Source organism: Gymnogyps californianus, chromosome 27 (assembly GCF_018139145.2).
Source record: "Gymnogyps californianus isolate 813 chromosome 27, ASM1813914v2, whole genome shotgun sequence".
Taxonomy (NCBI): Eukaryota; Metazoa; Chordata; class Aves; order Accipitriformes; family Cathartidae; genus Gymnogyps; species Gymnogyps californianus.
Window position 1 is genome coordinate 2,089,974 of NC_059497.1, and position 27,829 is coordinate 2,117,802.

A 27,829-nucleotide genomic window follows, 5' to 3' on the forward strand; every position below is an offset into this window, starting at 1 on the left:
ATGATACTTCCACATATGCTCTGTACATACATATTTAATTTTCCATATACAAAGTTCTGCCTGTCTTCAGGAAAAGGATATGGAATTTTTGTGTCATTAATCTGGTAACATCTTGAGTTATGGTGCTATTTTTGAAAGCTTTCTTCATATATATGAAATGATTATTTGACAGAACAGCATTCAATATTGTTGGCATAATTATTATGTCTGTTTAATACATCAGTTTAAGCTGTTATCATGGGTTCTTTGAAATGCTGGATAATTACATAAATAATTATGAAACATTCTATCAATGCATCTTGGTGCAACGTATTGCTGCTGATCTTTTATAAACACAGAACTAAAAACTGCATTTGTGAAAGGAAGAGGGAATCCATGGCACCATGCTGAATAGGTTGTTTCCCTCATGCACGTGCCTGAATACCAGGCAATTCAAGCGTCAGATAAAGAAATAAACTGTCACCACCTCTCTTGCTTCCCTTCTCTCTCCTTTTGGTTTCTTATTTGCTGCTGCCTGGGTCCACGGACAAGAGCTGGCTGAGGCTCCTTCACCTGCAGGTTGCTGAAAATTTCTGTTCAGCTGCAGAGGTTCTTGGGCATCGAATCGAACCGTTAATCTGGATGACCTGGTACTTTTCTCCGAAGTTGGCCGGTAGGATGATGATTGAGAGCAGCATACCAAAACGTTTACCGCAATCTAGACATCCCTGCTGGCGATGGCCGGGCAGCCCGGGTGGCAGGAGCCCGCCGGGGTTGTGGCAGGCTGCGCGGGACCCCGGCCGCAGGCTCCTCCGCATCCTCCTCGTGCCCCGATGGCACAGCGCGTCCTTAAAACCACGGGATCATCTGCTTATTTCCATGACTCCTGTTAAAAAGAGTTTGCTTAGCCAGGACGGTGTCTCGTATCTGGCGTGTGCCAAAGGTAGGTGCTGCTTTCTGTAACTGGGAATTTCATGACCGATAAAGCCGCGCTTGGCCCTTCCCTCTCCTGCGCTGCAGCTGCTGCCGCTGCCTGGCAGGTTTCAAGCAGGGCCCGGGAATGCAACAGCTCTATTGATCTTTATTCTTCTGGAGGTTTATTAACACATTATTAATTAGCACATGAGGCCAAGGGGAGATTTGTTAGCATTTTCATCTGCCATTTCCAAACTTGTCATCACTCTCCTCTGTTTGCACTGGCACCTATGAAATGGCTTTCTTCTTCTTTTTAAGAAACAAACTGGAAATGTGTATGAATATCGGTGTGAGCGTTCAGCAAGCCTGAGAAGATAGGTCTTCTTAATTTGGGAACGGTGCGGGAAGGGTGTACTCGTGCCACCTCTGCCACGTTGCCAGCCCGAGCAGAGGACGGACGGGAGAGGGTCTGCTGGATGCTGGAGCTTCAGGTCAGCACTTCTGGCAGGTTCCGTAAGAACATATCAGTGCTTCGAATCAGGGAGTCCTTAAACATTTGATTGGGGAGCATTTGAGCGAAGATCTAGGTTTTGACTGAGGTTTTCTTTCCTTTGTTTAAACTTCTCCGCGGTGAGGGGAGGCGGGACCCCCCCCCCCTCAGCGGTGAGAGCCCAGCCAGCGCTGACCCCCTCCCCATTTTGGGAGGGAGCATCTGGTGCTGTCGGCTGAGCAGTCCATCACGGCTCGGCACTGCTGTCACCGGGAGACACGGTGGAACGAAAACAAAAGACGTGACAAATTTGTCCTTTTCTCTTTTATAATTAACCAAAATATCTCGTTGTGTAGCAAAGCATGGCTCCTAATTAACAGACAGGCGAGAGGCTATTTTTAAAATCCAGACCCCCAGTAATTATATTTGCAGCAGAGAATGATATTTCAGTCAAATGCGACAGACAGTGAGGCAAGCTCCCATGTGAGGCAATTAATATTTCACACCTGCCAAGCAAATCAGCAGCGGGAGAGGAGGGGATGGCATTGAGAAGGGGATGCTGCGCTGGGGGGGCCGCCGCTTGCAACGCAGAAGACCAAAAATCCTTTACTTGGCTGTACAACGGCCAGTGAAGTAATACTTGCTACTGTTGAGGCTGACAAAGAGGAGTTGGCCAAAAGGACGTCAGCAGAATAGCTCTTGTTAGGGAGAGGGTCTGCGGGAAGGCTGTCCCCCATCCCAGCCCGGCAGGAAAGGGAAGGGAAGGGAAACAATCATCAGAAGCGCTGACAATAACTTGGTCTGTTTGGGAAGTAGACTCGACGGTCAGGACAGTCAGCCCTGCCCCTTCCATCATAAAGTTATTTTTCTTTTACTGGTCCCAGCGAGGCACTGGGCAGCTGGAGGAAGCCGTCGCCTTGTGCTCAGCGGCTGCGCGCGTCTTCCAGCGCCTCTGGGCTCTGCCAGTCGCTCCGTGTGCTTGTAATGGATGTAACTGCACCTCTCCTGTGAGTTGTACATATTAGCGTGTTCATTTTCCCTGTTATGGAGACAAAAGCATGTATTTTCCTTCCCACTGTTTTTGCTGTTCAGGATTAATCTGCCCATTAATGGATAATCTGTCAGCGCTTTAGATGCATTGAAGTTGGGAGGAGATTTACAGGCTTGTGATACCATCTGCTTTATTAGAATGGTTTGAAAACCTGACGTTCAATTTGTTCTGCAGGATTTGACGACAGATTATTCTCTAGATTCCAAAATAATTAAGAAAACCAAAAACCAGAGAGAATGCTGACAAGGAGGATGGGCAGAGGGAGGGGAGGCAGCTCTCGACCTGTCCTCTGCGTAGGAAGGACTGACTAACCTCGGCAAAGCAGCCCGGGCTGCGGAGGTTTTCTGCTCTGCTTTGTTCCTGTGCTGTGATAATAAAATGCCACCAGAAGCATGGCTGGGAGACCATTAAGCCAGCAAGCCTGAGCCTGGAGGATAGCACAGCCACAGTTTGTCTCTGATGCCTTAGTACTAATTACAAAGCTTTTGTGTTTAACGAAGAAGCTGGTAGCAGGGAGGTGGTTGTGCGTTCCATAGTTTGCTCTGAAACACAGAGCAACACGCTGGGGAAGGTACCCCGAATGCTGCAGCTCTGAAAGTTTCTCTTCAAAGTTATGGAGGAATCTCGCTCAGACAGGGGACTCTATTGACCTCCCGCCACCATCCTAACGAGAAAAGATGATGGTAAACTCCAGGGAGAAAAAAAGCAAACAAATCTTCTTTCTTCCATAAAAACAAACCAACAAACCTGTAACAATTAATCTGAAACCATCTAGGAGAGGTCCCAGGAGAGGGCTTGCGTTTCCAAAGCGCTCTCTGAAGCACTTCTTATAAGTAATGGAGCCTCAGCCTCCACGTATCGATCGTGTGCCCTGTGTCACCGGAGCGCTTTAGCTAAATGATGCGGCGTCACTTCTCATCACCGATGCTCTCCCTAAGATTACAAATGCTGCTGAGAGGGGCTGCGTCCCAAAGGGTCAGAGGAAAAGTTCTTGGAGGTGGAAAAAACAGTCGATTTGTAGTATTCCTCATCCCAAACTTACAGTGCAAATTCCCTCAGTCCTCCGACTGCCTCAGCCGAAGTCATGTTGAGCAGCACTAAAAGCCGTGCCCATTGCAATTCTCCTGCATGGGATATCACGGGAAAACACAATTCCTGTTACAGCAGAGGCTGCACACTGCTGGCCTTCTCATGAGGCTGCTGTTTGCTCTTGTGCATCCGCATGCACGCATGTACCGATCTGCTCCCCTCAATCCCCATTGCGGCATCTCCCCCGGCTCCACTCCGCAGCATCCCCCAGGGCCTCCCCTTATTCCCCTCTTAATGGATCCCCGGGTTCTGTCTGTATAAAATTAAGGTGCTCTTTGTTCATCATAATTGCTTGAGATCTTTGCAGAAAAGATTTTCTAAAAGCACTAACCAGAAATATTCCCATATCGGAGAGATCCGCTCTTCACAAAACAGCTGACAGAGGCTGCTCTGCATCGTGTCAGGACCTTCAGCAGCCGTAATTCTGGCGTGGTACCACAGGAGGAAAATGCATTTGATGGAGCTAAGAAGTAAAATAACTGAAAGAAAAATGTAATTGGAGAAACCACAGTGTTTATTAATAGTGGGCAAAGGGGAGCGGTGGAAGGACGGCCGTGTCTCAGGGCTGCTGCCTGGGGATGCCGGCGCTGGGAGGCAGGCAGCCCGTGCCTGGGCTCACAGCGAGCGCACCAGGTCGCAGTGCAGCCGGTCGTGCAGCGAGCACGTGGACCTGCTGTAACACCGGTCATACAGGGAAATGGAGAGAGCAACAGGGGTAGGTAGATGTCTGGGGCCTGCGGAGGGACTGGAAATAAGCCTTTTTTCTCGTCAGCTTTGGATTTCCTGTGTGTGAAATCGCCTCTATTTCCAAATCAGAAATGGGAGGATTTAACCACAGCCCTGTGGCTCGTCTGGCTGCGTCCCTTGGAAGGGAGAGGGCAGAGAGGCCCAGGAGTGTTGGGACCTTCCCCGCTGTGCCTGGCATGTGGGCTGCCCGTGACCCTGCTGTGGCTGAGGAGGTGCCGTCCTGAGCATGGAGAGGACAAAGGTGCTGTGCCTGGAAAGCTCTGCTCGGGCCTGAAATCCTTCCTGCAGCTCTGGGAAAAACGGAGTCATTAACTCTCTGTTACTGTGGGAAGTTCATTCATCTTGGTCATTTCTAATGCATCTTTTATTATCATCTCATAAATAGACATTCCCCCCCCCCCCCGCCCCCAGATCATCATAGTACTGAGAATATAGGTTTGGGATTGCATCCACAATTTGGATGTCTTTTCTATGCTGCTTCTTTAGTTGGACCCTATCAATAGCATTATATGACACACACTATAATTTGTATTGTAAAATAGGACTATAATTTTAAATGCTAATACTGTTGGATGTTTATATTTTAACGCAAGTGTCCTGTAATACCCGCCTCCTTCATGGCAAGAGCTCGGCTCGTAAGATGCCCCTCGCTCCCCTTCCCAGGAGGTTTAACTGGATGGCATCTGATTGCATATGCGCTTTGATTTTCAGTGATACTGGAAGCTTTTTGTTCTATTATTCACTGTAGGTCTGTGTTGTCTGCGCTTATTATGTGCCATCAGAAGGTACCTGGGAGTCTGCAGCCTTCCCAGCCACTCCTATTGTACAAACACATCAATAAATAAGTGGTGTCTGAATTTAGCTGTGTGCTCATAACTGTTAGCAGAGCCCTGTCATTTTTTCAGGTCATCTACCACTGCAGTTGAAATAGTTTTGCTGTTGCATCCTTCTCTTCGGGAGGCAACCAAAGAAGTGGCTCTTAGATTTCTATTTCATTTTATTTATCGCTCTCAGACCAAGGACACGAATTTAAAATCAAAACAAAAGGATATTTTGAACGCGGGCCTTTACAGTTTCCAGTGCAGTGGGTCAGTAGCAGCAGGAGCTGGTAATGACTGAGGATGCTCCTGTCTATGTATTTGAACAAACCTTCCTTTGAAAAATGGCAGGACTCGTACCTCTGGGACCTCATTTCCCAGGTAGAAAACAGCAGCACTTTATTATCAGCAATTGCCAGGGTGGAGATGAGAGCCCTTTCCAGTCCTTTTCCCCTGGTGCTTTTCAAGATGCCTTTCATCGCTGCCACTGATGAGTTTTACATCTCATCTGATGCTTCAGTAACACCTGGCACTAACCTGATATTTACTGAGAGTAAAAGCCATTCCTTTATTTCCTAATCACAGTTTTGGTTTCTCTCTGAGACATACCACCATAGTTTTTGGGCTGTACTTACTTTACATAAATTACAGCTGGAGGGGGTGTTCTCCCTGGAAATTAAGGCAACGCAGACTCTCCCCCTCCCCCCGGCCCCCCCAATCTTGGTCAGTGTTGCTTCACCAACGACCTCTTGCACCTACTGAGAGCAGCTACTACCACCCGCGGCTGCTCCGCTTTAGGGATGCTTTTTCTTTCAACCCCCCCCCCTCCCCGGGGCCGGCAGCGGGGCTGCGGGAGGGAGCGAGGCCGCCGAGGGGCACTGCTGCTCCGCGCTGCCGCTCCGCGCTGCTCCGCGCTGCTCCGCGCCGCCGCTCCGCGCCGCTGCCCGGCCGCGCTCCGCATCCTCCTCCCGCCGCGCCCCGGGCTCCGGGCGCCCCTCGGAGCCGGCTGCCGGACCCCAGCACCCCCAAAGCCCCCCGCCCGCCCTCGGCGGCCGGCGGGGCCGGTGCTGGGCCGGTCCCACGCCTGGGCGGAGGGGATGCTCGGCGGGAGCCAGGCAGGCTTCCAGCAACCACCGTGCGCAGCACGCTGTGCATGAGCTTGGAATAACCAAGGCAACCCGTTGGGTGGCTATATTTAAAGTATATTTGCAAATACAACAAATTAAAAATAGAAGAACAGCCGCTACGAAAAATTTCTTCACCGAAAGGGTTGTCAAGCACTGGAACAGGCTGCCCAGGGAAGTGGTTGAGTCGCCATCCCTGCAGGTATTTAAAAGACGTGTAGATGTGGCACTTACCGACGTGGTTTAGTGGTGGACTTGGCAGTGCTAGGTTAACGGTTGGACTCGATGATCTGAAAGGTCTTTTCCAACCTAAACAATTCTATGATTCTATAATTTCATCACATTTAAAATGAACAGTGTTGCAAATAGCATTTATTTGGCATTAAAGTTTAAATTAAGCATCTCGTGTATCTCAGGTACTGTTCGCTTGGTGTATCAACAAGATGGACTTGCTGCAGTCCTGGTGATGGATGGAAAGCCCAAGCAATGAATCCAGCTTGCATGTTCATATGACATCCATAAATGGGAGAAATAAATTGCAATCAGCAGTCTGCAGATCTGGATGGAGAAGCTAATCTTTGTACTAAATTACGAGACTTATGCTTTAATGATTTTTATTGGTGTTTTGTGGTGCTGCTGTTTATTACAGTTAAGCACTTTGGACGGTGCAGCAATGAAAAGCAGTCGATGAAATCAGCCAGGTTAATGAGACTCTGATACAGTCCGAAACTAGTGATGGATAGTCACAGAAATATGACTAGTTCATCTCTGTCCTCTCCTGTTCGTTTTCTTATATTGCTGCAGCCACTTGTCATTCTTTGTGTATTCAAACAAATGTGCATATTTCCAGAAAAACAAAAAAAAACAGACCTGGAGGATATCTCATCACTTCAACGCACCAACAGTAGCCATCGAAAATCACGCTTGTGTGTGTTCGACTGTACCTAGTGCAGACAGAAGTGACGCTGCATCCTATAGAGGGGGGTAATAGCTCATTTGCTCTTTCCGAGGCATTGTCATGACTTTAGTGAGAGCCAGTTCTCTCACACTGACAAAACCACTATTTGAAAGAGTTTTCAGCTAGGTTTCATTGCTGTTGCTGGCCTTTCTTGTCCTCTCCGACGCGAGCTGGTAGGCTGCCTAGCCGCTGGCCCTTTTCCCGTGAAGGGAAGGAGCAACGCGCTGGTGCTGCAGAGCTCTCTGACATTGCTGTCTCTGTCCGGTTGGTGGTGAGATATCATCTCCATGGATCTCGTTCTTTCCGTCACAAAGCCAGGAGGAATTACTTTCAAAGACAACAAAGGGTTTTATTTAGCACTTGTGCTGGGGCGGTTGGAGTGGTTTCCTGCCTGCAGCGTTCAATGGGCTGCAAACTGTTTCCAGGTCACACCAGCAGCTCCGGCCGAGCACCTTCTGGCTCTTTGCCCGTCCTGTGCCAGAGTTTCTTTTCCTCACATTTAGGCCCCTGTTCTTGCAACTTAGAAAAGCTACTGCTTTTTGTAGGCTCCTGGTTTTGCTGATTCTTGCCTTGTTTTTCAAGGCAATTCCTTCTGACTCGTTCAACCTCCGGTATTGTTGCGGAAAATATGCATCTGGGGAACAGTTTCATGCAAAAATGCTTAAGTGACTTGATTTACATTGTAGCCTGCCCCTTAAAACTGGATTAAAGACCTAGTAATATCCTACAAAGCGCTGAACAGACAGAAGGTAGTAAATGAGCATAGCCTTGATTAGATTTGAACCAATAATCTTGAAGTAAAAGTTTAAGGCATAAAACTGTTCAGCAATCTATCCACCATATGGTTTGCTTGAATGTAGTGATGACTATGCTTCATATTTGCTTTATTATTCGAAGATATTGATTTTAGTGGAATAATCATACTAAGCAATTTGTTTTAATATACCACTTTTATTAACAGTATGTTAGAGTTGCAACAACCATGCACCTTTTTTTAAGATTTCCAAAAGCTTTTTGAAATAAAATATATGATCTACAGATCAAAAGTCTGATATTCTTGGCTTTTTTCAGCTGTCCCTCTCTGAGGAATTACTCTGCTGACTGTAAATGAATAAGCAGTAGCTGTGCAAGCGGGTGATAAATAGCAAGGCACCCGTTAAATGCAGCTGCAAGGATTATGAAGAGGCAAGACATTGCCCAAGTTAAAAAACAAATATATATATTTGGTCATTAATTCTGAGAACTATATTTAAATAAGACTTAGAAAAAGAATACAAACACCTAGATAAATAGCGGTGTAGAAAGGCAGCGTTCTTTCATAAATGACGGTTATTAAAGGCTCTGTGCACTCAGTTTGGAAGTAAATTTAAGAGCCCAGACAAGTTGCGTACTTCTTGCTGAAGCAGGAGGTTTTCCTTTGAGATTACAAAGAAGGGAGGAGAGGGGGAACCTTCATTTAATGTCGCAGGTAAAGGCGAGGTGAAGGGGCAAGAGAGCTCTCATCCAGCATCCTCCTGTAATGGAGGGCAGCACGCCCGCGGCACACGCAGGGATGGTTCTTCAGGGGTGAGTGGCTCTTCCAGGGCTGGGAGAAGCAGACGCTTCGGAGAAGCTCTGATGTAGAAATCGAGGCAGTAATCTCTCCAGACAGCCTTCGCACAAAGGAGGCCTTGATAGGAGTCTCAGGATGTAGTTTCTGAAACACTAATAACGGAAGCATTTCCTGCCCGAGGAGCTGCAATATAAATATAATAACATGCAAACCCAAACACAATAAAACAAATAGATGACAAGTTCTTAAGGAAATTGCAATAAGGATGATAATATTAGGGAAGCTTTTGAGCTCTTCGCGCTTTCTTAGATGAATCACAATCGGTTCGTTCCTCAGGAGCTGTCTGGTCGGAGCAGAGAGCTTGCGTCCTGCATTAGCAGTGGACAGGAGTTCCCCTTGCTCAGCCCCGGTCAGGATTTGGTCCCGTGCCTCCTGTTAACATAAAGGAGATGTCATCCCAACATCATCTTAGAAGCTTTACTAGGAGAAATAACGCAAGCTTCACTCAAATACCATTTTATTTGCAGCTTCATACTCTGCTCTGTCTGTCCCGCCTCGTACAGACGTAGGGATGTTCGTGCTGCTCCCGAAAGCTGGATCTCCCGCAGCAGTTCTTCGGAGGCCTGAGCGCGGTGGACGTAGGAGATCGGTTGTAATTTCCAGAAAGCGTTGGTCTGTCTGGGAAGTGGTGCGGTTGGGTTGCTAAGGCTGAGGATTGAGACGCAAAACTTTTGGCTTTTGGGGTTTAGTTGCGGTGTGGCATTGCTCCAAGCGCTTCCCCGCACCTCTGTTCTCGCCTGTGTGGTGGGAGTGCTGTAAAGCATTAATACTCGCTCGCTTTCGATTTAAGTGGGAAAGTTATTAAAATGCTTTGAAACTCTTGAACGGCAATGGATAGGTGAGTGTAAGGTTTGATTTATTTGATGGGATTTTGTACAGAAATAGTCCTCTAATGTTGCACATCCTCTGGGTCAGGACTGCTGGTGTCTTGGGATGATGGTGGGAATCTAATTATTTCATCTGTCCAAAATAGCAACTTTTAAGAGGTGAGGAAATGACTACACCAAAACTATTGTATGCCATCTGCCTGCTAAAATACTTATAGAAAACATGTTTCCTGGCATATAACTTCCTAGCCATATGTCTATTGCATCATTCACAATTAAATTAAATCACCCTTAAATACTTGGACCAATTCCCAGTCTATGTGAACAAGCCTTCATCACCGTGCTGTTTGAAATTTGGACACTTGATCCTGTAAATGTTTAGTCAAAATTGGCTCAGCCGTTGTTAACCTTATACAGCTGATACAGACTGCTTCGAGATAATTCAAGTGCATGTTTCTTATTTTGGTCTTTAAATTTTTAACTACAAAAACTTGTTAGGAGTCTGAAAGGAGGAAATAATTCTACAGTATTCATTTGCAACGTCCTCAAGTCGCTTTAAACAGAGGTTTACATGGAAAGTCATATCAATGAGAAGAGGTGTTATCTTCCGCTCATTGAATAAACAGACGGAAATAACTGAAGAGCCTGGTTACAGCTGGATATTCTGAATATTTGGAATATGCTTGGAGGTGTGCACACATGTACACCCCTCCCGCCCCAACCGAAGAGCTTGCCCACTTCACAGCATCTCTGAAACGTGATTGCGAACGAACATCAGACAACAAAGCCCGACCTGCTCCTGGTTAGGCTGGGTCAGCCTTGTTTAAGCCCCGGCGCTGGCGGTGCTGGGCTGGAGGCAGGCAGGGTCCCACTGCCACCACCCTCTGCCACGCGTCCCCCGACAGGGAGCACGGCGATGCCTGCGCTAGAGGAACGGCCGAGGCTCAAAAAGCAGAGTGGTTGGATGGGTGGAAGCATCTCTAGGTCTCTCTTCTAAAATCCTCTGAAGACAGCGCTTTCAATTAAAGAATAATCTTAATAAGTAGCTGATTTGGGGGGTTTTTGGTTCTTCATTTGAGGATATGCTAGGTTTACCTGTGGTGCCATGCTTAGCTGAGTCACTATCCTAAAATGAGTTCTAAGGCATGGTCTGACGTACTGAGATAGTGCACACAGTGGGCACACATATTAATGAAACCCTACATCTTTGACATAGGGAATGTCATTTAAACGCAGCCCGACTTCCACTGGAAACCAAACCCGCGAGCTTCCCATGCTCAGTGTCTGGCAGACCCGGTCATCATCTATTTTTAGTCCAACTCTCTAATTTTAGTCTGTTTTTGAAAGGTGAAACAAAACCGGCAGCCAAACCCGGATGATTCTGTGGGTTTCTTTCATTCAGGAGCCCGGAGCAGCGCTGGAGGAGAATGGCAGGAAACCCGGCAGGGCGGAGGGGCGAGCCCCCCGTGCGGGCAGGGCGGGCAGGAGGGGGCTGGGGGGGCAGGGGGACCGGCCGCCGGCGGGGACCCACCACGGGGCCGCACCAGCTCATGGTCCAGAGCTCCCCTGCAACTCCCGTGCATACAAGGGGCTCGGCACGAGCCAGTTTGTTTTATTCCTTTCCTTCATTTCACTTATTTTTAGTACCGAAATAAGATTTCTAAGCATTTCGAAGACTTTTGCCTTCACTGTACAAGAGTGGTCCCGAGCCCTGTCCTGCCAGAGGTAGCTCGGCAGCTTTTCTTGATGCTTTTCAGTGTGATGGGATGTTGGTCCTCACCAGATGGTCTTCTGTCTTCCTAGTGGCTGGTACTTTGAAATTTCCACTTTTTATTTTTAGTTGTGTTATTCAACCCAAATTCTCACTTTAACAGAAAAAGAAATCTGTTATTTAAATAGGACCTTTGTCTCACTCTACTTTTCTCATTTCATCTTTTGAATATATTTTCTAAACTGATATGCATGCAAACCTGTGTCATGTACTGAGTCATGCGTTTCCCAGCGCATGTGTGTGTGTTTGAGAGAGGAAAAAAGAGAAAATGCTTGGTGGGAGGTGTTGGAGACAGCCGGGCTGTGTCCACACTCAGGTTTTATACCGTGTTGTAGACCATATTTTACTGGGATATTTTGGTCTTTAATAGAGCTGTATAGCTCTGTCATTCAGTAATGGGTTACTGAACATAATAGAAATCTTTATATAGATGTTGGAGCACATTTCTTAGCTACAGATGTTTCCTTCCAAGAGACATTTTCCTGTCATAGAATCACAGAATGGTTTGGGTTGGAAGGGACCTTTAAACATCATCTCGTCCAACCCCTGTCCTATGCTAAAAACAAAAGCTACTGGAATTTTGTCATACCAATAAATGTGTATACTGGAAATGCTATTTGGGGGTTTCTTTGTACATACTACTACCCTGCCTTTTTTTCTGCCTTTTAATCCTTTTGCTGACTGTAGCCATATGACTGCAGAAGTGTAATGGGGGCATTCACAAAAAGATACTACATTGAGCAAGTGCTTCATTGTCTTTCCTTCCATAGCTATTTTCCTGGCCACCTCATTTTTGATTTCCTGTCAGCAATGACTCCTTTGGTGACCACATCAAGTAGCTGTAAAAGGAAAGGAAGAATTCAGACTTAACTAGAGTTTAGTTTCCCAAGTGATCATATATTTTTTTATATCCCCAAAGGCCAAAATTATTACTAAGACATTTCTGTTGCCTTTGGTGTCCCCAGACATAAAAACCAAAAAATGGAAACACCAAAGTATTTTTAAATAAAAAAATTTTTAAAAAATCTTTTTTTTTTTTTTTTTTTAAAGCAATACTTTTGGAGATAGTTTGTTTCTTTAAGGCCATCTTAGGATGCATTGACTCAGCCCCGTTTGCTGCCTGCTGCGAGCATCCCTCACCCTGCCGGTTCCAGAGCCGGTCCCACGTGCGCCTGTGGTGCAGCCACTGGAGAACCGGAGAGCCAGGGCCAACCATTTCCACTTGGTAAAGTTCAGCCTGGTAATAAAACTGAAGTCAGTATTTCTATACTGTTTTTAATGCTTCTATAATGCGTTATTAATGGAAATGAGCTCCAGGAAGTTATTTATTAGTCTCGAGTCCCTCTTCTGCTCCCGATTTTATGCAGAAGTTTTTGCCTGTGGGTTTTTCTCTCCCCCAGACCTTCTCTAAACCACCTCATTCGTGCTCTCTGTTTGACCGAAGTCAATTTAGTGAAGCTAATGGAGTTACTTCTCTTCAGGTCAGTGATGATTTCGCATCCTTGAGTTCCTTGCTTAATTTGCTGAGAAAATTTCCGATTCTGAAGTCAGTTTTCAGAGTTCCCCCTTTCCATGGCACTGGCCACAGCACAGCCCTGGGACCCTGCACGGGGCTCGCTGGCGGTGGCTGGACCTGGGGTTTCTCCACTTCTCTGCTCTCATCAGATTGTGTTTACTTTGCTTTGAGGGAAGTTTAGCAGCAGGCTCCACTGCAATCCTTCCTTCCAGCTGGAGCACGTTGTATCCCTGCCTTCACTTTAACGGGAAAGCCAGCAGCTCTCAGGAAAGGGTTAAGCCCAGCGAGGCTTTGGGATCCTTTGCTGGGGAGAGGGTTGCTCTTTTGTTTGTTTTGAAGCGCTGGCAGGAAAGTGGGGAGGAGAAAATTACCTAAGTGATAGTGAGGTTGCCATGAACTATATAAAACTGTGAAATCAAATCGGAGAAACTCCACCTCGCAGTCTTGAACCATAAGCACAACCCCTGAGCAGAAACCCACCCCACAACCAAGTGATCTCAAAGGCTTGAACTAAAACCAAGCTACATGAGCTCAGAGCTGCTGCAGGACTGAAAACCCAAGAGCTGTCACAGCCAGATCCAGTTTTAGTGGGAGCTGCGCGCAGGAATGCTGTTCTTGGGAAGTTTAAAAATAATGAAGTGGAGGCAGCTTTTCTGGATTGCGTTCTGTGTTGTGGAGGTGTCTGGTGAGTATTGACTGCAGCAAATACCAGGGTTACAAGCACTGAGCCACAGAGCAGCGTGAGACCAGTGCATGGGGCAACTTCTTTATAACTTCTGAAACAGCAGCGTGGGGGGGATGCATTTGAATGAGTGTTTGGTGGGGACTGCAATTTCACACAAAGAACACTGCAGTGACATTTTACAGAACAGCACTGCATCAGGCACCCTGGCCAACGCACGCACAGCGATGCGCTGCAAACAGAAAATGCTGCTGGTTTGAGAAGCAGAGGAATCAGGATAGAAGAGCTCCCTATAATATTACAGCTAACACAAGGGGATGCAAATGCAGCATGCAAAGCTGTAGAGTGCAGCCACAGTTTGAGTCGTTTCTCAGTCTGCATTGGTGTAAATTAGCCTTACTTTTGTTTCGTGGTGGGAACGAAACGTTTTCTGAAAATCAAATGAATCTCCATAAATATTGAAAACTCCTATTCCAGCTCTTCAAATATTCATCATATGAAAAAGTGAATAATAATACAGAGATTTTCTCTAGGTAGTACTTTTTAAAGGGTAATATTTTAGGGAAATAATATCATTTTTGTCCCAAACCCAACAACCATAAAGTAATAAAAAGGGACTAAAAGAAGTGAAGCAGCACTCTGTGTGCTGCATAGTGTGCTGGGACAGGAGCCAGGAACCTGCGGGTGCCTCCTCAAATGTAGTTTTTCCTTACTCACATGCATGTGAGCGACTAGATCTATTGAAAGAATTTGCTGTATTTTGCTCTTCTGTTTCATGGTGCTCCTTTCATGTTCCCTTTGCTGCCAAGGTGTATTGCTCACCCAAGCCGTTGTGCCTGACTCTCCAGTCTATGTTAATTTTACAGGCAGGAACAAACCAATTTTATCTGAGAGAAATAAAATTCAGGACTGTCTGCTTGGGCTGAAGTGAGCAGCGAGTGAGGGCGTAAGACAAAAGTGTTTACCTGAAATGCGAAACCTGAGTTCCTTGTAGTACAAACCAAAAGTGATGCAAAAGTGATACAAAAGTGATAAAAAGCTTTGCTTTTGTAAAGACAAAGCTACTGGGCGACAGGGGGTTTAATGTTGCAAAATGTCATTCCTTTTGCCGGCACAGCCAATGCTCCACATTTCTGCAGGATATTACAGTGCTTCGTTAGCACTTGCTGGAAAGTAGAGGAGGTTTATTTCTGTTCAATGTAGCTGCCGTGCAGAGCAGAGAAAAACTAGGGAGCTCACTCTTGGGGCTCTGCATGCCTTTCACCTCTTTGGGGAGTCCAAGTGAATGAAGCGAAGGTTTCAGTTGTGCAACTCCCGATGGAAATCCCAATTCTGGGGGTTTGTGCTCACGTTGGGTCCTGGCAGCGCTGCTGAGGGTGGGACGACCAGCCTCCACCTGCCCCCCAGGCCACCTTCAGCTACAGCCGCAGGTTTTACAGGGGAAAAACCCCCCCGTGCCACGCTGGGGCAGGTCCAGGTCTGTCTGCTACAAATGCCACGTGTGGACGCGGTGTGGGGAGGATGGAGGCCGGGTACCAGGTAGCTGCTAACTGCAGCCTGACTCCAGAGCAGCCTCGTGGGGAGCGAATCGCATGTGAAATGCTCCGTTCTGGGCTTTGCCTGATCCTTTGGGGAACCGCTGAGTTGCAAGGAGCGCGGGAGAGGTTTATGCCCGTCCCTGGTCCGCAGAGTGGGCTGATGCTCCGGGGCCGCTCGAGAACCCTCTGCCCATGCAGCAGCACGATGCTGCGAGCGGTTCACGGTGGCAAAATTGGGTATTGATAAACCACGTGGAGAGGTGTCCTGTGCTTGTCTCACAATGTACATGGAAAAGAGAGTATATGTTCTATTTGTACCTAATACAAACATTTTATTTATTTTTAATCTTTTATCTTTCTTTTTTATATCTTTTTTATTCATCTCTGCCAAACTTGATTTTTTAAAAAATCTCTTTTCTGGTCATTTGAAAGCATTCTTTCTTTCCTTCATTCCTTTTGCAAGACCTAGAAAAGTTCTAACAATCAGGGAAGGAAAAAGGAGCTTTAAAACTCACAGCCGCTTGAGTTTAACGTCCTTCAGAGCGCTGCACATTGTAACTGCTCAACCCAGGAGCAACCTCAGTCCCCGGGAAGGTGCCGGGCTCCGGAGCAGCACCCAGCTGCCGGAGAGGTCCCAAGCCCAAGGAAACCCTTGGTGCAGCAGCCGGGGTTTGGTGCGGCGGCTTGGGGGGCTCCCCCCAGCCCCCTGCCCTGCGTGGCTGCGGCCCCACACCCGTATCCTGTCTGGGAGAAGGAAAAGGGGGAGGGAAGGGATTTTTATCAGATATTTCCAGAGGGAAGAGGGCTCCACCCGCTTGAATTCCTGCCACATGGCTGAGAGCAGTAAAAGTGGAAAGGCGTGAGTAATGCAGGCTGGAGCCCTCGGAGGAGCTGCTGCGGGAAGCCTGGGCTGGCTGCAGCTTCAGAGCTCCGTGTCCCGCCGTTCCTCACCCTCCTCTTCTGCAGGCGCTGGTACCAGCGGTACCACGGTGCCGGCTCACCTGCAGCGCTTTGCCGTAGCTCAGCCGCAGCCCTTGCAGCTTCTACAGCACTAGCTGAGTTTGGAAAAAGGCTGTTAAACATACAGAAGAGTTCGAGAAACTATCCTGGCACAGGCTTTCCGTGTCAGAGCACTGAAGCAGGCAGCCAGTTAGCAAAAGGTTTACCAAAAGGTTTACCAAGAGATTCGTGTATCAGCCGGTATCAGCATAGGTGGGGAAATTACTGTCTGGGAATTCCCCGTGGGTTGCGCCTTCCACCTTGCAGGGATGGATGTGCGGGGGAGAAACCCCCGTGTTTGATTTGCTGTGGGTGCAGAGTAGGGCAGAAATCATGGAAACTTTTCTCCTGTTTCCTGAGCCTTTGCCACTGCAGAGTTTTGCCTTCTATGGTCTGGTTTAGTGCTCAGGGATGAGTGTTGGACCAAGTCAACTACTTTAACATTTATATTGTTGCTTTTTTTTGTTTGATTTGAGCTGAGATACTTCCTAATCCCCATTATTAAAATATCTTTAAAAATCAGAGGCATTTACTTTTTAAAAGCTAGCTGGGTAAATACAATAGGTACTGTGAAGTACACTTTTCTTTCACATATCTGCATGCTTTTCTCCTGCATGTGCTAGCACTACCGGGTGAAGATTTCTTCGAGGTCAATAAATGGCTTGCCTTAAGCTCTCAGACCCTTAATACTAACAAATTGACAAAGTTTCGCAAAGCTAGTAAAAATGTATGGTGCAATAAATGACCCACTTTAGCTGAGCACCATGTGGATTATCCAGCTCACATCTGGATCATTATTTATCTCATGAGTCCTAAGGTTTCAAAAAACTTAGCCATGTTTTCTATAAAAGTGCCTGCATACGCTACAATAAAGGGAAGAAAAAGAAATACTGTGTGACAAGTCTTCTCACAAATTACACTGAGCAATAATCCAGGCTTCAATTTATGATATTCAGTGGTGAAAAGACTTTGATTAGAAATACCTCTGGTGTTTTACAAACATCTGGAATAGTTCAAAGGTGCTTGGGTGGCTGTGGCACTTGGGGAGGTCAAGTCCAGGCGCTACATTGTTCTAGCGATGCAAAGTTTCCTGCTAATGTCCATGCAAACACAAAGCTGTATGCAAAGCGTGGATTTAACTTTGTGCTACTCTTTATTCTGGGCATGCAGTCATGCCTCCTGCTTTTGATTTGTTAAAATTCATCAGAAAAACGTGGTGATTTAACTAGTTGGAACTGAATTGTCTTGGAGAGAAGAAAGTTCTCCCTTAAATAAAAGCCGTGCCAGAACCTAAATCCCAGCTCCAGACACCTGCGCCGAGCCCTCGGCAGGGCCCCCGCCTCCCCCGGTGCTCCCGCGCCCAGAGCAGCTGCAGCCGGGATGGGATGGGACGGGACGGGATGCGATGGGATGCGATGGGATGGGATGCGATGGGATGCACCAGTGCAGGTTGCCCCACGGGGCCGGGCTGGGGTGCGCTCCCCCCTCGGCACCCTCCGGTACAACCACCCACCGGCTGCAGGAACAGCCGAGCAGCTCTGCCTGCTGCCACCCATTGCCAAAATAAACTTCAGTGATCTCCATCTTTGCTTTTCATAAATCGTCCAGGTTCTCTGGACCTGATCCAGTCCCAACGTAGGAAAATTCCTGCCAGGACAATACTGAAGTGCACGATACTGCAATGCACAATATAGAAACTCATGTTTAACTGGCAGTGGATGCTGCCCTGATGCTGGCGCTGGGCGGCTGATCAGGACCTGTCAGTGCTGCTCCATCTCGAACGGTTGTTTGGAAGGATGAAGTAACTTTTCTTGGAGCTCAGGCTCCCCTGGGCAGAAATACAAATGAAACAACGTATTTTGTATGATTTTCTCTTTAGTGTCTGGATAAGAATCTTAAGCAGCATCAGTCCTGGAGTAGAGACTGAAGCTGTTTGTTAACAGTGGAAATAGATCTTAAGAATAGAAAAGGTTAAGAAATGGGAAGAAATGCATTTTCAGTGACTCATATAGTTCATTTCAGAAGGAAAAGCTGGAAGTGTCATCTTTGTAACATACCAGGAAGCAATATATAAACTTTAAGTTAGAACAGCAAACCATGCTCCAAACATTCAGTTTTACCTCCAAAGATGCTTTTCCTCATGAGTCAGAGCTGATCCCAAGCCAATGGGAATGTTTCTATTTACTTTGAGATCGTGCCTGCAACTGCAAATCCAACTTATTTTTCCTGAGGCGCACAAGGGATCTCTTCCAAGGGCTGAGTCTTTCCTCTGAGGATTATAAACCCAAACTACTATGAAATCCAGCTTTGTGCACAGCTTTGTGCATCCCTTGGTAAGCCCGAGGATCAGGCAGGATGAGGGCAGAAACGAGCCTGTCCTCCTCCAGCGCCGCCCCGGGAGCCCCGGAGCCTCTGCAAGGGCTGCACCAAGGTCTGGTACTCGCCCAGCCGAAATGTTTTGTCTCTGAGCTTCTGCCGTAAGAGCTCTAAGGCAGCCTGCCATTTTGGGGCAAGAAGAAAGTGAATTTGTGAAAGGAGCTAATCCTTCCCTGCCCTGCCTGCAGGGACCCTCGGGAGCAGGCAGGGGCTCGGGGCTGGGGGACGGCAGCCCCTAACACCTTCCTCTGCCCCCAGGCAACACTTCTGGGACCCCCACACCGACAGCCACGGCCATGGAAGTGAAAGGCGTCAGCAGCACGGCAGCCACCGGAGCCACTGGAGCCACCGGAGCCACCGGAGTCACCGGAGCCCCCAGCAGTGCCGAGCCAACGTCAGAGACGTCTGGTAATCGCTCGCCTCGCTCCCCCCATGATTCCTGGTAGCATTTGCATTAATAATCAGACTTATTAAGTGTGCAGGCTTGCCCTAAGAAACCGCACAGTTGGTGCATGGGTTGGGCTCTCAAAACAGAGCCTGACAGTATGGTCAAAAGCTTTAATCCTGTCCAAAAAATCCCACCTAGGGCAACCTAACACTGCTGTCTTCAGGACGGGCGGCTTAGACCCATCCTTTTCAAAACAGCCAAGAGATGATGGGACAAAATGCTCGTTAATCTTTTATCTCAACATACCTATTCTTTGCTCAGCAAATGGTACCCGTAAGAGGTCTGCCAGCCTTTCCGAAGAGGCCAAGGCTCTGAAGGGCTTTGCAGCAGGGACCCTTGCACAGATGTACAGTGCCTTTCTCTTATGCTGTTTGAAATGAGCACACCTTTCTGGAGACTCTGGGTCAAGGGGGAAACGAGGGCGATGCAGGGGAGGTCGGGTAATGGCATCCTTGCTGTGGTGCGGTGTATGCCCAGGAAATTAGCCCATTGTAAACGGATTATGAAGCGCATGTAACAATTAGGTAACAGACGCAAGTCTAATGCGCGTCTCTTACACAGCCAATAACACGTTCTGGTACCGCTGGCTATGACAAATCAATATTGTACTTCAGTCATCGCAATGCCACGCATTGATTTTAGAGGACTTAAGCTTTCTCGTATATCCTTTTTATTGCATTTCTTCAAAACTGAAGCTGCAGCCGGGTCCCCGGCAGCCAGCCCCACCTCCCCGGGGCTCAGCAGCGAGCAGACGAGCCCGCAGCCCAGCCAAGCTCCCACGCAGCTGCTGGGCACCTCCCCGGACCCAGACCACATGAGCCGAGGGGTCCCCACAACCGAGAGCCCAGCGACACGACCCAGCACGACGGCAGAAACCCCAGGGTCCACGCTGGTTCTGATGAGTTCTCCTGCCACCTCGGGGCATCCTCCCGTCTCGACTGCCACCACGCCACTGCCCACAGTCAGGGACAGCCCGAAGGTGAGGATGTGGCTGGGCGCCGCGGGCTGTGGGACCACGAGGAGGCTGGACTTGTCTTACAACCCCCCGACAGTTCACTGATACCACCACTGTGTTTTTTCCCTTCCAGCCCATCACGTGCCACAATGTCAAAGAAGTGAGTGACACTGGAGCCATCTGCTTGCAGCTCAACGAGTCCAGCACTTGCGTGAGTTGCAGCCCCGGGTGGCCACGCGTCTCCAAGCGGGGGGGACATGCAGGAGGAGGGGGGCTGCAAGCAAACAGCCGAGGGCAGGTTCCTGCAGCGCTCTCAGGCTTGCAGCGATGGGGTCACCCACCATACCTGGGGGGTCGGTTTGCGGTGGGGAGCTCACACCGTTATCCCTAGGGCAGAGCATCTGAGCTGTGCCAAACTGACGGAGGTGGGGATGATCACAGCAGTCCCAGGAGGATCCCAAAGGGATGATCACAGCAGTCCCAGGGGAAATGCAACCTCCTGGTTGCATAAAACCTCCTTTTTCATAATTAAGCTCTGGGGTCAGTTTAGCTTCTAAAGTATCTCCCACCATGTTTAACGGGAAATTGCCTTTGTTCTTCTTCTTCCTCTTCCCTGTTGGGAACGCGAGCGCCTTTTTTTGTCTTGCCAGCTGCCCTAGGAAAGAGATCAGGGCATCTGAAGGAGCACGGGTGGCTGATCAGTGTTCCCATCTGCACCGACTCCTAAGGGAATCCCAGGCTCTCTGTAACTGCCCTTGGCCTGGTGCACCAAAAATGAAGCATTTATAAAAGCAGAAGAGGTCCGGCTGAGACAGTATTGTGGGTGGGAGGCAAGGCACCTTTCACGCTGGAGGTGCAACCTGCAACAGAGGGCAGATGGTGCTGGATCTTGTGGGACAGCAGACTTGGCAATGCCCTGGGTATAAAATGACAACGATTAATTTTACTTCTGCTGGTCAGCCATACTGCCGCCACTTAGGACGAGTGAATTCTTACCGGGCTTTCCTCTGCAAACTGGCAATTAAATGGCATTTAGACGGGCTCCTGTTTACTGGGACGGCACTTTAGCAAGAATTCCCATGGAAACTCCTCCGGGAGCGAGTGATTCCGATCACAGATGCCATCTAGTGGGCAACGGCCCCTCCTGGGCCCAGGGTTTATACACATCATGCATGCATTACATACCTGCACATACATAAATGGATGCATATATAACATACAGAACGTCCTATAGAGTCGTATCTAATTGCACATACTCTTAACCCTCCCTCCATGTGAAACGAGTCAAACTGCCCCACTTCCAACCGTGTTTTCCTGGGAGCTCTCACCCCCCAGCAGACCTCTCCCGTGCCTCCGCCTCAACAATCATTGAGTGGGAAAAACCAGCTCAGGCTCAGCAGCCGCTGAACCTGGGAACGAGATAAGAGCGTCTGCAAGGAGAGCAGATAGGAGGGACCGTGCTGTGTCTTGCTTTCCTGCTGGCCTTTCCCAAAGCAAATGAGCAATAAGCTGGCACCCAGCGCCGCTAATTGCAAAGGGAAATTCTGACACTCCGATGAGTTCTTTCCACAGCAGAGAAAGGAAAATACACACTTGGGTCTCTTGTTCCATCTTGGCCTTTCTCACCCCAAGCCAAGCTCTATAGAAACAGCTGAAAATGATTTGTTTGTTATTCTCCCATGGATAAGTTTCTGCATTTTTGTACGCTAAGAGGATGTGGCGATCCGAGCACAATACTGAGGCAATTCTAAGGCAAAGAGAGGAAGGCACTGAGCTGCCCGGCTCTGCACGGCGCTGCAAGACAAGAGGTTTTCTCCTCTTTCGCAGGCCCGCGTTGGTGGGTACCTCCCGGGGAGCGAGTGGAGGGTAGGGGCAGGACGCGGGATTCAGCTGGAGCCGGTCTCTGTCTCGAGGGGGTGGGCACAGCCACGGCTCAGATGATGTCCCCCGCTGGGAGGATGTTAGGGAAGCTGATAACGTCTTTTAGCAACTGTGGGCTCTGTCTCCAAGCCTGACTGTGGCTGAAAATAGACCTGAGGAGAAAGCCTATCCTGTCTGATACAGAAATTGGCCCGCAGAAGGGAAAGGCTGCAGCTCCTCGCTCCTCTTCCTCTTCCACCCAAGAGTCGGTTCAGCTCTAAAATGTGAGAAATTTGTATTTTTTTGCCTAGCCTTTGATCAGCAACCTAGCAAAAACACTGAAGACATTTCCTAAACAGGAAGGCTCAATGCTTCTTTGTTATTTCCCTCCTTTCCCAGCCCCTGCCTGGGACTCTGAAACAATAGGGCTCTTCAGGCGGCCGTTTCAGTCCAAAAATTGGAGAGACTTGCCATGCAATTCAGATCCTAAATTTAGCTTTGTTTAAATGCCATTTGCAAGAGTTGCTAAAAATATCTTCATTTAATTTATTCTCATTAAGTTAAGAAACAAGAAATAAGCATCTCCGTTTTCTAGGTGTTGGTATCGGGGCCCAAAGCAGTGGTGAAGTGGGAGATGAAGGTCTGACACCCAGCCCAGCACTGTTTGTCACTTCTTGTTGCTTCTGCTCAGCTTTGCACAGCACAGATAAGCCACCAGAACATAAAGGGTGAATGCACAACGCTACCAGTAGCATCATCAGCATAGCTGAGATGGAGAATTAGTCAGTTTGGTTGGTTCAATGGCTGGTTTTTTGAAAATTTTGCAGAAACATTTTTTAGAGATGAAGGGATCGGACTTATGGAGTGCAATATGTGAAGAGAGCGCCCACCGCGTTCCCTCCCCCTGCCAGATTAAGCTCGCTAAATCTGAGGTGGACCATGACTGTATGCTGCTCATCCTCGTCGGCGAGAGAGGTCAGTTGAGCTAATTCCTTTGGCTGTCACTGATAATGCTGGATAATGACCTCGATGTGGGCAATGGGAGAGGGGACTGTTTGTGGGGAGAGGCTGTGGGACACAAATCCTCAGTTACAGCCTGGGAGGAGACTTCTCTCTGCAACTACCGCTCTTTCTGCTGGGGTCTTGCTAGATCCACGGAGCCATGGCGTTGCCTCCAGAGCAGCGAAGGGGCTCACAGCTCCTCCGTGTTCAGCAATGGCCAGGCTCTTCGATGCCGACATTAGCTGCAGCGCGACCATCTATGTAATGTGCCTCTCCTGTTTTAAACCTTGCAGAACCTGCTACAGATATGCTCCAGGAGTCTCACTGGGAAAAGGTAAATTCCTTAAGCAAACTCAGTGGAAAAAATGGGTGGCCTGAATGGCTGGAGAAAGGAGATTTTTAGACGGTCAGTTGAGGCTGGGGCAGGCGGCTGAGACCTGAACCTGCCTCCATCTCGGGGGTGCTTGTTGAGTGCTGGCACATGAGATGGTTGGCGTCAACCACCAGACATGCAGCGAGGCAGTGGTGCCCCGTAAGGGAACTAATACAGCCACTGAAGGCAGAAATGCTTGAAATGGTTACTGTAAAATTCTGTAGTATTTTCTTAAAAAAGGCCTAGATCCCAACAATAACTCTTAGGATGTAATTGGCACTCTGCTTGTTCAAAGTACCACGCTGACATTAATTAATTCCTCCTCTCAACACTCCGGTGAGGCTGCTATCGGCTTGTAAAGCTGAGCTCCAGGTGCCTATATAAATGGCAGCCAACAGAGCTGCAACTGCAGTGCAGGGAGATATTTCAGCCGTGCAGATGCGTGCTCTAAATCTCAGGGCCTGAGCACTCTGGTCCAAGGGAGAAAATTTCCCTGTGCCACAGAAGATGCTAGGATGGAAATGAGACCATGAGGACGTGAGAGCTCACAGGGCAAGTGCAAAGCTCAGGAGCTTGGGTAGCAAAGCCCAGCTTTGTTTACGTGAAGTTTAACAAGGCGGTGAAGAGCAGCATTGTTTCAAGCCTGGTGCCTGTTCAGCAGATGCACATGTTTCCTGTTTGTCAGACTCCCGGCTCTCTCTCGTGTTTTTTCCAGCTTGGAATAAAATCCCTTAAACCGGGGAGCGTGAGGAACCACCAGGACTTTTCTCAGAAGACCCTGATCGCCTTGGTCACATCTGGACTCATGCTGGCGTTCCTGGGCTTGGCTGGATATTTCCTGATGAAGCGGCGGAGCTGGAGCCCGGCGGGAGAGAGGCTGGTTAGTGCTTATAGATGGCAGAACAGCCGGTAGAGAGGAGCCCGGCAGCGCCGGAGCAGCGGCGGGGGGTGCCTGGGCGGGAGAGGAGGGGGCTGCTCCGCACCCTGTGGCCCGGTACCCTCAGCCTGTGTGTGTGTCCCCAGGTCGACGGGACGGCTCGGCCGGCACGTGGGGAGTTGTGACCCGGGGCTGGGTCAGCCTGGGCAAGGCGAAGGGCAGGAGCAGGGAGGCCAGACCGTACAGGGTGAAGGGAAACCTCTCTTGCCTTCTAAAATTAACTCTTAGCTGATTGCTCCTGTGGGAAAACTGGCCCTTTCTCGCTCGTACTTCTAGATCTAACACTTATTTTTGCTCAGCAGTAAGAACTCATCCAGCAAGACCCCTCCAGAGACACCGAAACCTTATGAATTTGTCATTAAAAGTGACACACTTTAACTTTCCATTCGCTGCGTTTGAGTTATATGTCTGTCTTGTACTGATGCTGTAATAAAGACTATTTCTCCCCTCACTTAACAAGCGATGGTAATAAAATACATCAAGAAAGAAAGAGAAAGAAATTTCCTATTCCCATTTTCCCCTTTCCAGGCAGGCTGACCGCTGAGGACTCTTCCCTACCAGTGACTTTCGGGGACGTGAGCTCTCTGTAAAGTGAGGACGGGCCTTGCTTTTCCCCCATCGCTGCTCGTGGGCACGTGAACAGTTGTGTCCTGGGAAGTCATTAGGTTATTTCACTGCCAGAAAGGATGCTCTCAAAACATGCAGATGGGAAGTCAAGTGCGTGTGTCAGAGGCAGGGACGTCGCAGCTTGGGCTGTCGAGCCCGCTGCCTCTGGGTACCATCGCCTGGATGCTGGCAGCAAGTGAAAGGCAATGGAAACGCGTGGCAGTGTCAATCCAGTTTCTAGGTGAGATGTGTCCAGCACAGAGAAGGGTGTCAGCAAAGGGGCCGAGCAGCGCTCGTGTGCTGAGTTCACTCTGGCTGGAGAAGAGACGAGGAATTAGTGGAGCGATGGGGCAGGCGGGAAGCTCAGCAGCCTGCTGTGCTGCTGGATGCCACTGGGGAAACAAGGAGCAGGGCTGGCGCCTGCCTCCTGGCTCTCGTATCTGCTACCGGCTGGTCATCTCCACCCGCAGCCCGGGATCACCAGCGCCCATTGCACTGCTATCAATCAGACCCACCACGGTCCGACACGTGGGGAGTTATCGTGGTGGGGGATGGAGGCAGCTCTGCTATTGCTCTGGGTCTTCCAGAGGCATCTGCTCCTTACAGCAACAGCGGTAACAAGCCACACAGCATGTCTTTGCATTTACTGGAGTGCAGTCCTGCACTTCTGCGAGCAGCTTGCTGCGAGCTGTATATCTATTCACAGGCTGAAAGAAAGAAGGATGGGGAAAGAAAAAGAGGCAATTTCCATAGCTTTCATTCAGTGGTGCTTCTTACTTGGCCAAAGTGGAAAGCAGAGGTGGTCTGTCACAGGGTAGCTTTGCAAACCCAAGGCAGACTCAGCTCCAAAACCTGGTTATGAGAAAACAACAAAACCTGACGCCTTCTCTTTTCAGGTCCAGGAGAAAAAAACACAGTTCCTGGCCGGTTTTCTTGCTTCGTCTTGCCACAGCATGGTTCAAGCCCTCTGTTCCCCTTCTCATCAGCGAGAGCAGGTTCCCATGCCTGCAGTTGTTTGTACCTCCTGTCCAGGAAGCGCAGGCAGCCAGCCAAGCCACTGCCTGCAATCAAAGCCGGTTGCTGTCAGCCCTTTCCCTTCCCTAACTCTGCCTTTGTTATTTATGTACCTGTTTAGGCTGAAGACCCATATTACACGGAAAACGGTAGCCAGGGAAACACGATGTTGATGATGTCCCCCCAAGAGCAACCTGAGCTGCAGGAGAAGCCAAACCTCAACGGTGGGACTCAGGAGAACGGGACTGGCCAAGCGTCCTCCAAAAACGGCCACTCAGCCAGGCAGCACAGCCCCGCCGACACCGAAATGTGAACCGGGCGGAGAAGGGCGTCCTTAGCGCAAACCGAGAGGGGAGCGGAGAGACAAGGGAGGGCAAGAGTTTTCTATGGACAGTTAGGGAATTGCAGACCTTTCTTTTTTGTTATTGTTATTTCTGTGAAGAACTTCAAAATCAGCCTAAAGCCCATTAAGCGCCAGAGCTGCCAAAGACTGCTTCTCTGCCTCCTCCTACTTCTCCCATTGACCACACAAGACACTTTTCCGCAGCTGTTCTCTGCTTTTCTTGTTAGAAGAACATAATGAGAAATGCAAGTGCCCTTAGCCCTGAACAGCTTTTAAGCAGAGGCAGACTGAAGCTACAGAAGCCTTGAGCCAGACTCCAAACAGCCAAAATTTTTGGTGGCAGTGTGTTAGGCTGATTAAAATAGTTAAATTGGGATTTCAGTGACAAAAACCTCTCAGGTTTCATATAATTTTGGTTAACAGAGTTGGTTTTTATCTCGTCTTTAGGTTTAAATGCAGGATTTATTCCTCTTTTAAGAACATCAGGCACTTAAACCCCCCTTCCTATGCTTTAGGTCTTCTTTAGTATTTCTACTCCAGCAGAATTTGCTGACGCTCTGTGTAAAACTTTCCACATGGAATTGAAGGCTGAAATGTGAATAGACCTCAAACTTGCTTCTTTTTCAATCCTACCAGTACGCAGGTAGTGGTTTTAGAGCAAAAATCTTCCCCAGTCTCTTCATGTCAGGGACTGGAGACGGCATTTGACGAGGCAGAGCCAGCAATGAATCACTTGAGTGAGACGGAGAACACTTGACATGGCTGTAGACGGCTCTGCAGATGCCTGGGGCTGGCAGTCCCACCGCCCTCCCTCCCAACACGCGGGAGCTAGTGCCTAGGGTAGGACTTTGGGAATAAAAGATGCCAAAGTGCTCCCAGTGGGACGAGTGCAGGACAGAAACCCGGCTCCGCGACGAGTGTTTCTCCCTCTGCATCAGCAGTGGGTACACGAACAAAAAGAAGTATTTTCGCTTTGGTAAGTGAAGGGCCAACACCAAAATCCCAACAGCAGGAGCAGGTCCTACCTAGCTCTGCACTGATCCTGCTCCCGAGGCAAGCGGTGCTGCAAGCCGCATCGCTGAGGTCGAGCTACCTGCAGCTCGGTGAGAGCCAGGGACCAGGGCCAGGTTTGTGCTCAGTCCCGAGCAAGTGCAGCTCGTTTTTAGGGAGCCAAAGCTGTTGTTGTGCAAGCTCGGTGTTGATGGTGCAAGACCACGAGAGGCTGCAGTTCAGCAGAGGTTACTCATACCACTATCTCTGCCGGCACCAGCAGCGACCTCCACATCCGAAATAAGGACAAAAATGGCCCTTGAAGCTGATCTACCCTCTCACTAGTGAATTTATGGCAACCTTTTCTCAGTGCTGAACACCTGAGGGGAAGGCGCTTTTTTTTGGTACAGTGCTTAAAGGAATGACAGCAATGTCCGTCATTATCTGGGGCTGTTTTCATGGATGCAAGAGTCACTTAAACACAGTTTAAAATATTTCAGGTTTTGTTTGTTTTGGTGTGAATTGCTTCTCCCAAATCTCATTGTAAATAATCCCAGTTGAAAAAAAATTGAGTATTAAAAGTCAACTTCTCTGTTGTGTCTTTGGAACAACAGCGTGTTTATCCCACCGGGACGCGTGGCTCTGGCTGCGCCGTGTGCCAGTGCGATGAGAGGACAACGCCTCGCAGAGAGGTTGTTTCCCAGTAGAAATACCATGACTAAAGGCTGTGGCTTGTTCTGTGCACATTTTCCCTGTCTTTCAACAAACACGTTTGCAGGACAAGTGACGTACAGCACACTATTGAACCT

General features: G+C 48.7%; 1 protein-coding gene across 4 annotated transcripts; it reads left to right on the forward strand.

Annotated features, from left to right (window-relative positions):
- The first annotated feature begins 13,473 nt into the window (after positions 1-13,473).
- On the forward strand, positions 13,474-27,615 carry CD34 (CD34 molecule). 4 transcript variants are annotated; one of them, XM_050911376.1, is made up of 8 exons: positions 13,474-13,582; positions 18,745-18,900; positions 19,636-19,919; positions 20,029-20,106; positions 22,583-22,730; positions 23,051-23,091; positions 23,846-24,010; positions 25,809-27,615. In XM_050911376.1, exons 1-8 carry the CDS (start codon positions 13,504-13,506, stop codon positions 25,998-26,000), a joined length of 1,143 nt encoding a protein of 380 aa, XP_050767333.1. In that variant the 5' UTR covers positions 13,474-13,503; the 3' UTR covers positions 26,001-27,615. The 4 variants fall into 4 exon arrangements, with proteins under 4 accessions (XP_050767333.1, XP_050767332.1, XP_050767334.1 ...); XM_050911375.1 differs by having other exon boundaries at positions 18,751-18,900; XM_050911377.1 differs by lacking the exon at positions 25,809-27,615 and adding an exon at positions 24,367-24,508 and having other exon boundaries at positions 18,751-18,900.
- Positions 27,616-27,829: the final 214 nt, after the last annotated feature.

Excerpts from the sequence above, each read along its gene's own strand:
- CD34 (XM_050911376.1), top strand. The coding sequence starts at position 13,504 with ATGCTGTTCTTGGGAAGTTTAAAAATAATGAAGTGGAGGCAGCTTTTC. Across the intron at positions 20,107-22,582 it reads TCAACGAGTCCAGCACTTGC|AAACATTTTTTAGAGATGAA; the intron begins GTGAGTTGCAGC and ends AAAATTTTGCAG. Across the intron at positions 22,731-23,050 it reads CATCCTCGTCGGCGAGAGAG|AACCTGCTACAGATATGCTC; the intron begins GTCAGTTGAGCT and ends TAAACCTTGCAG.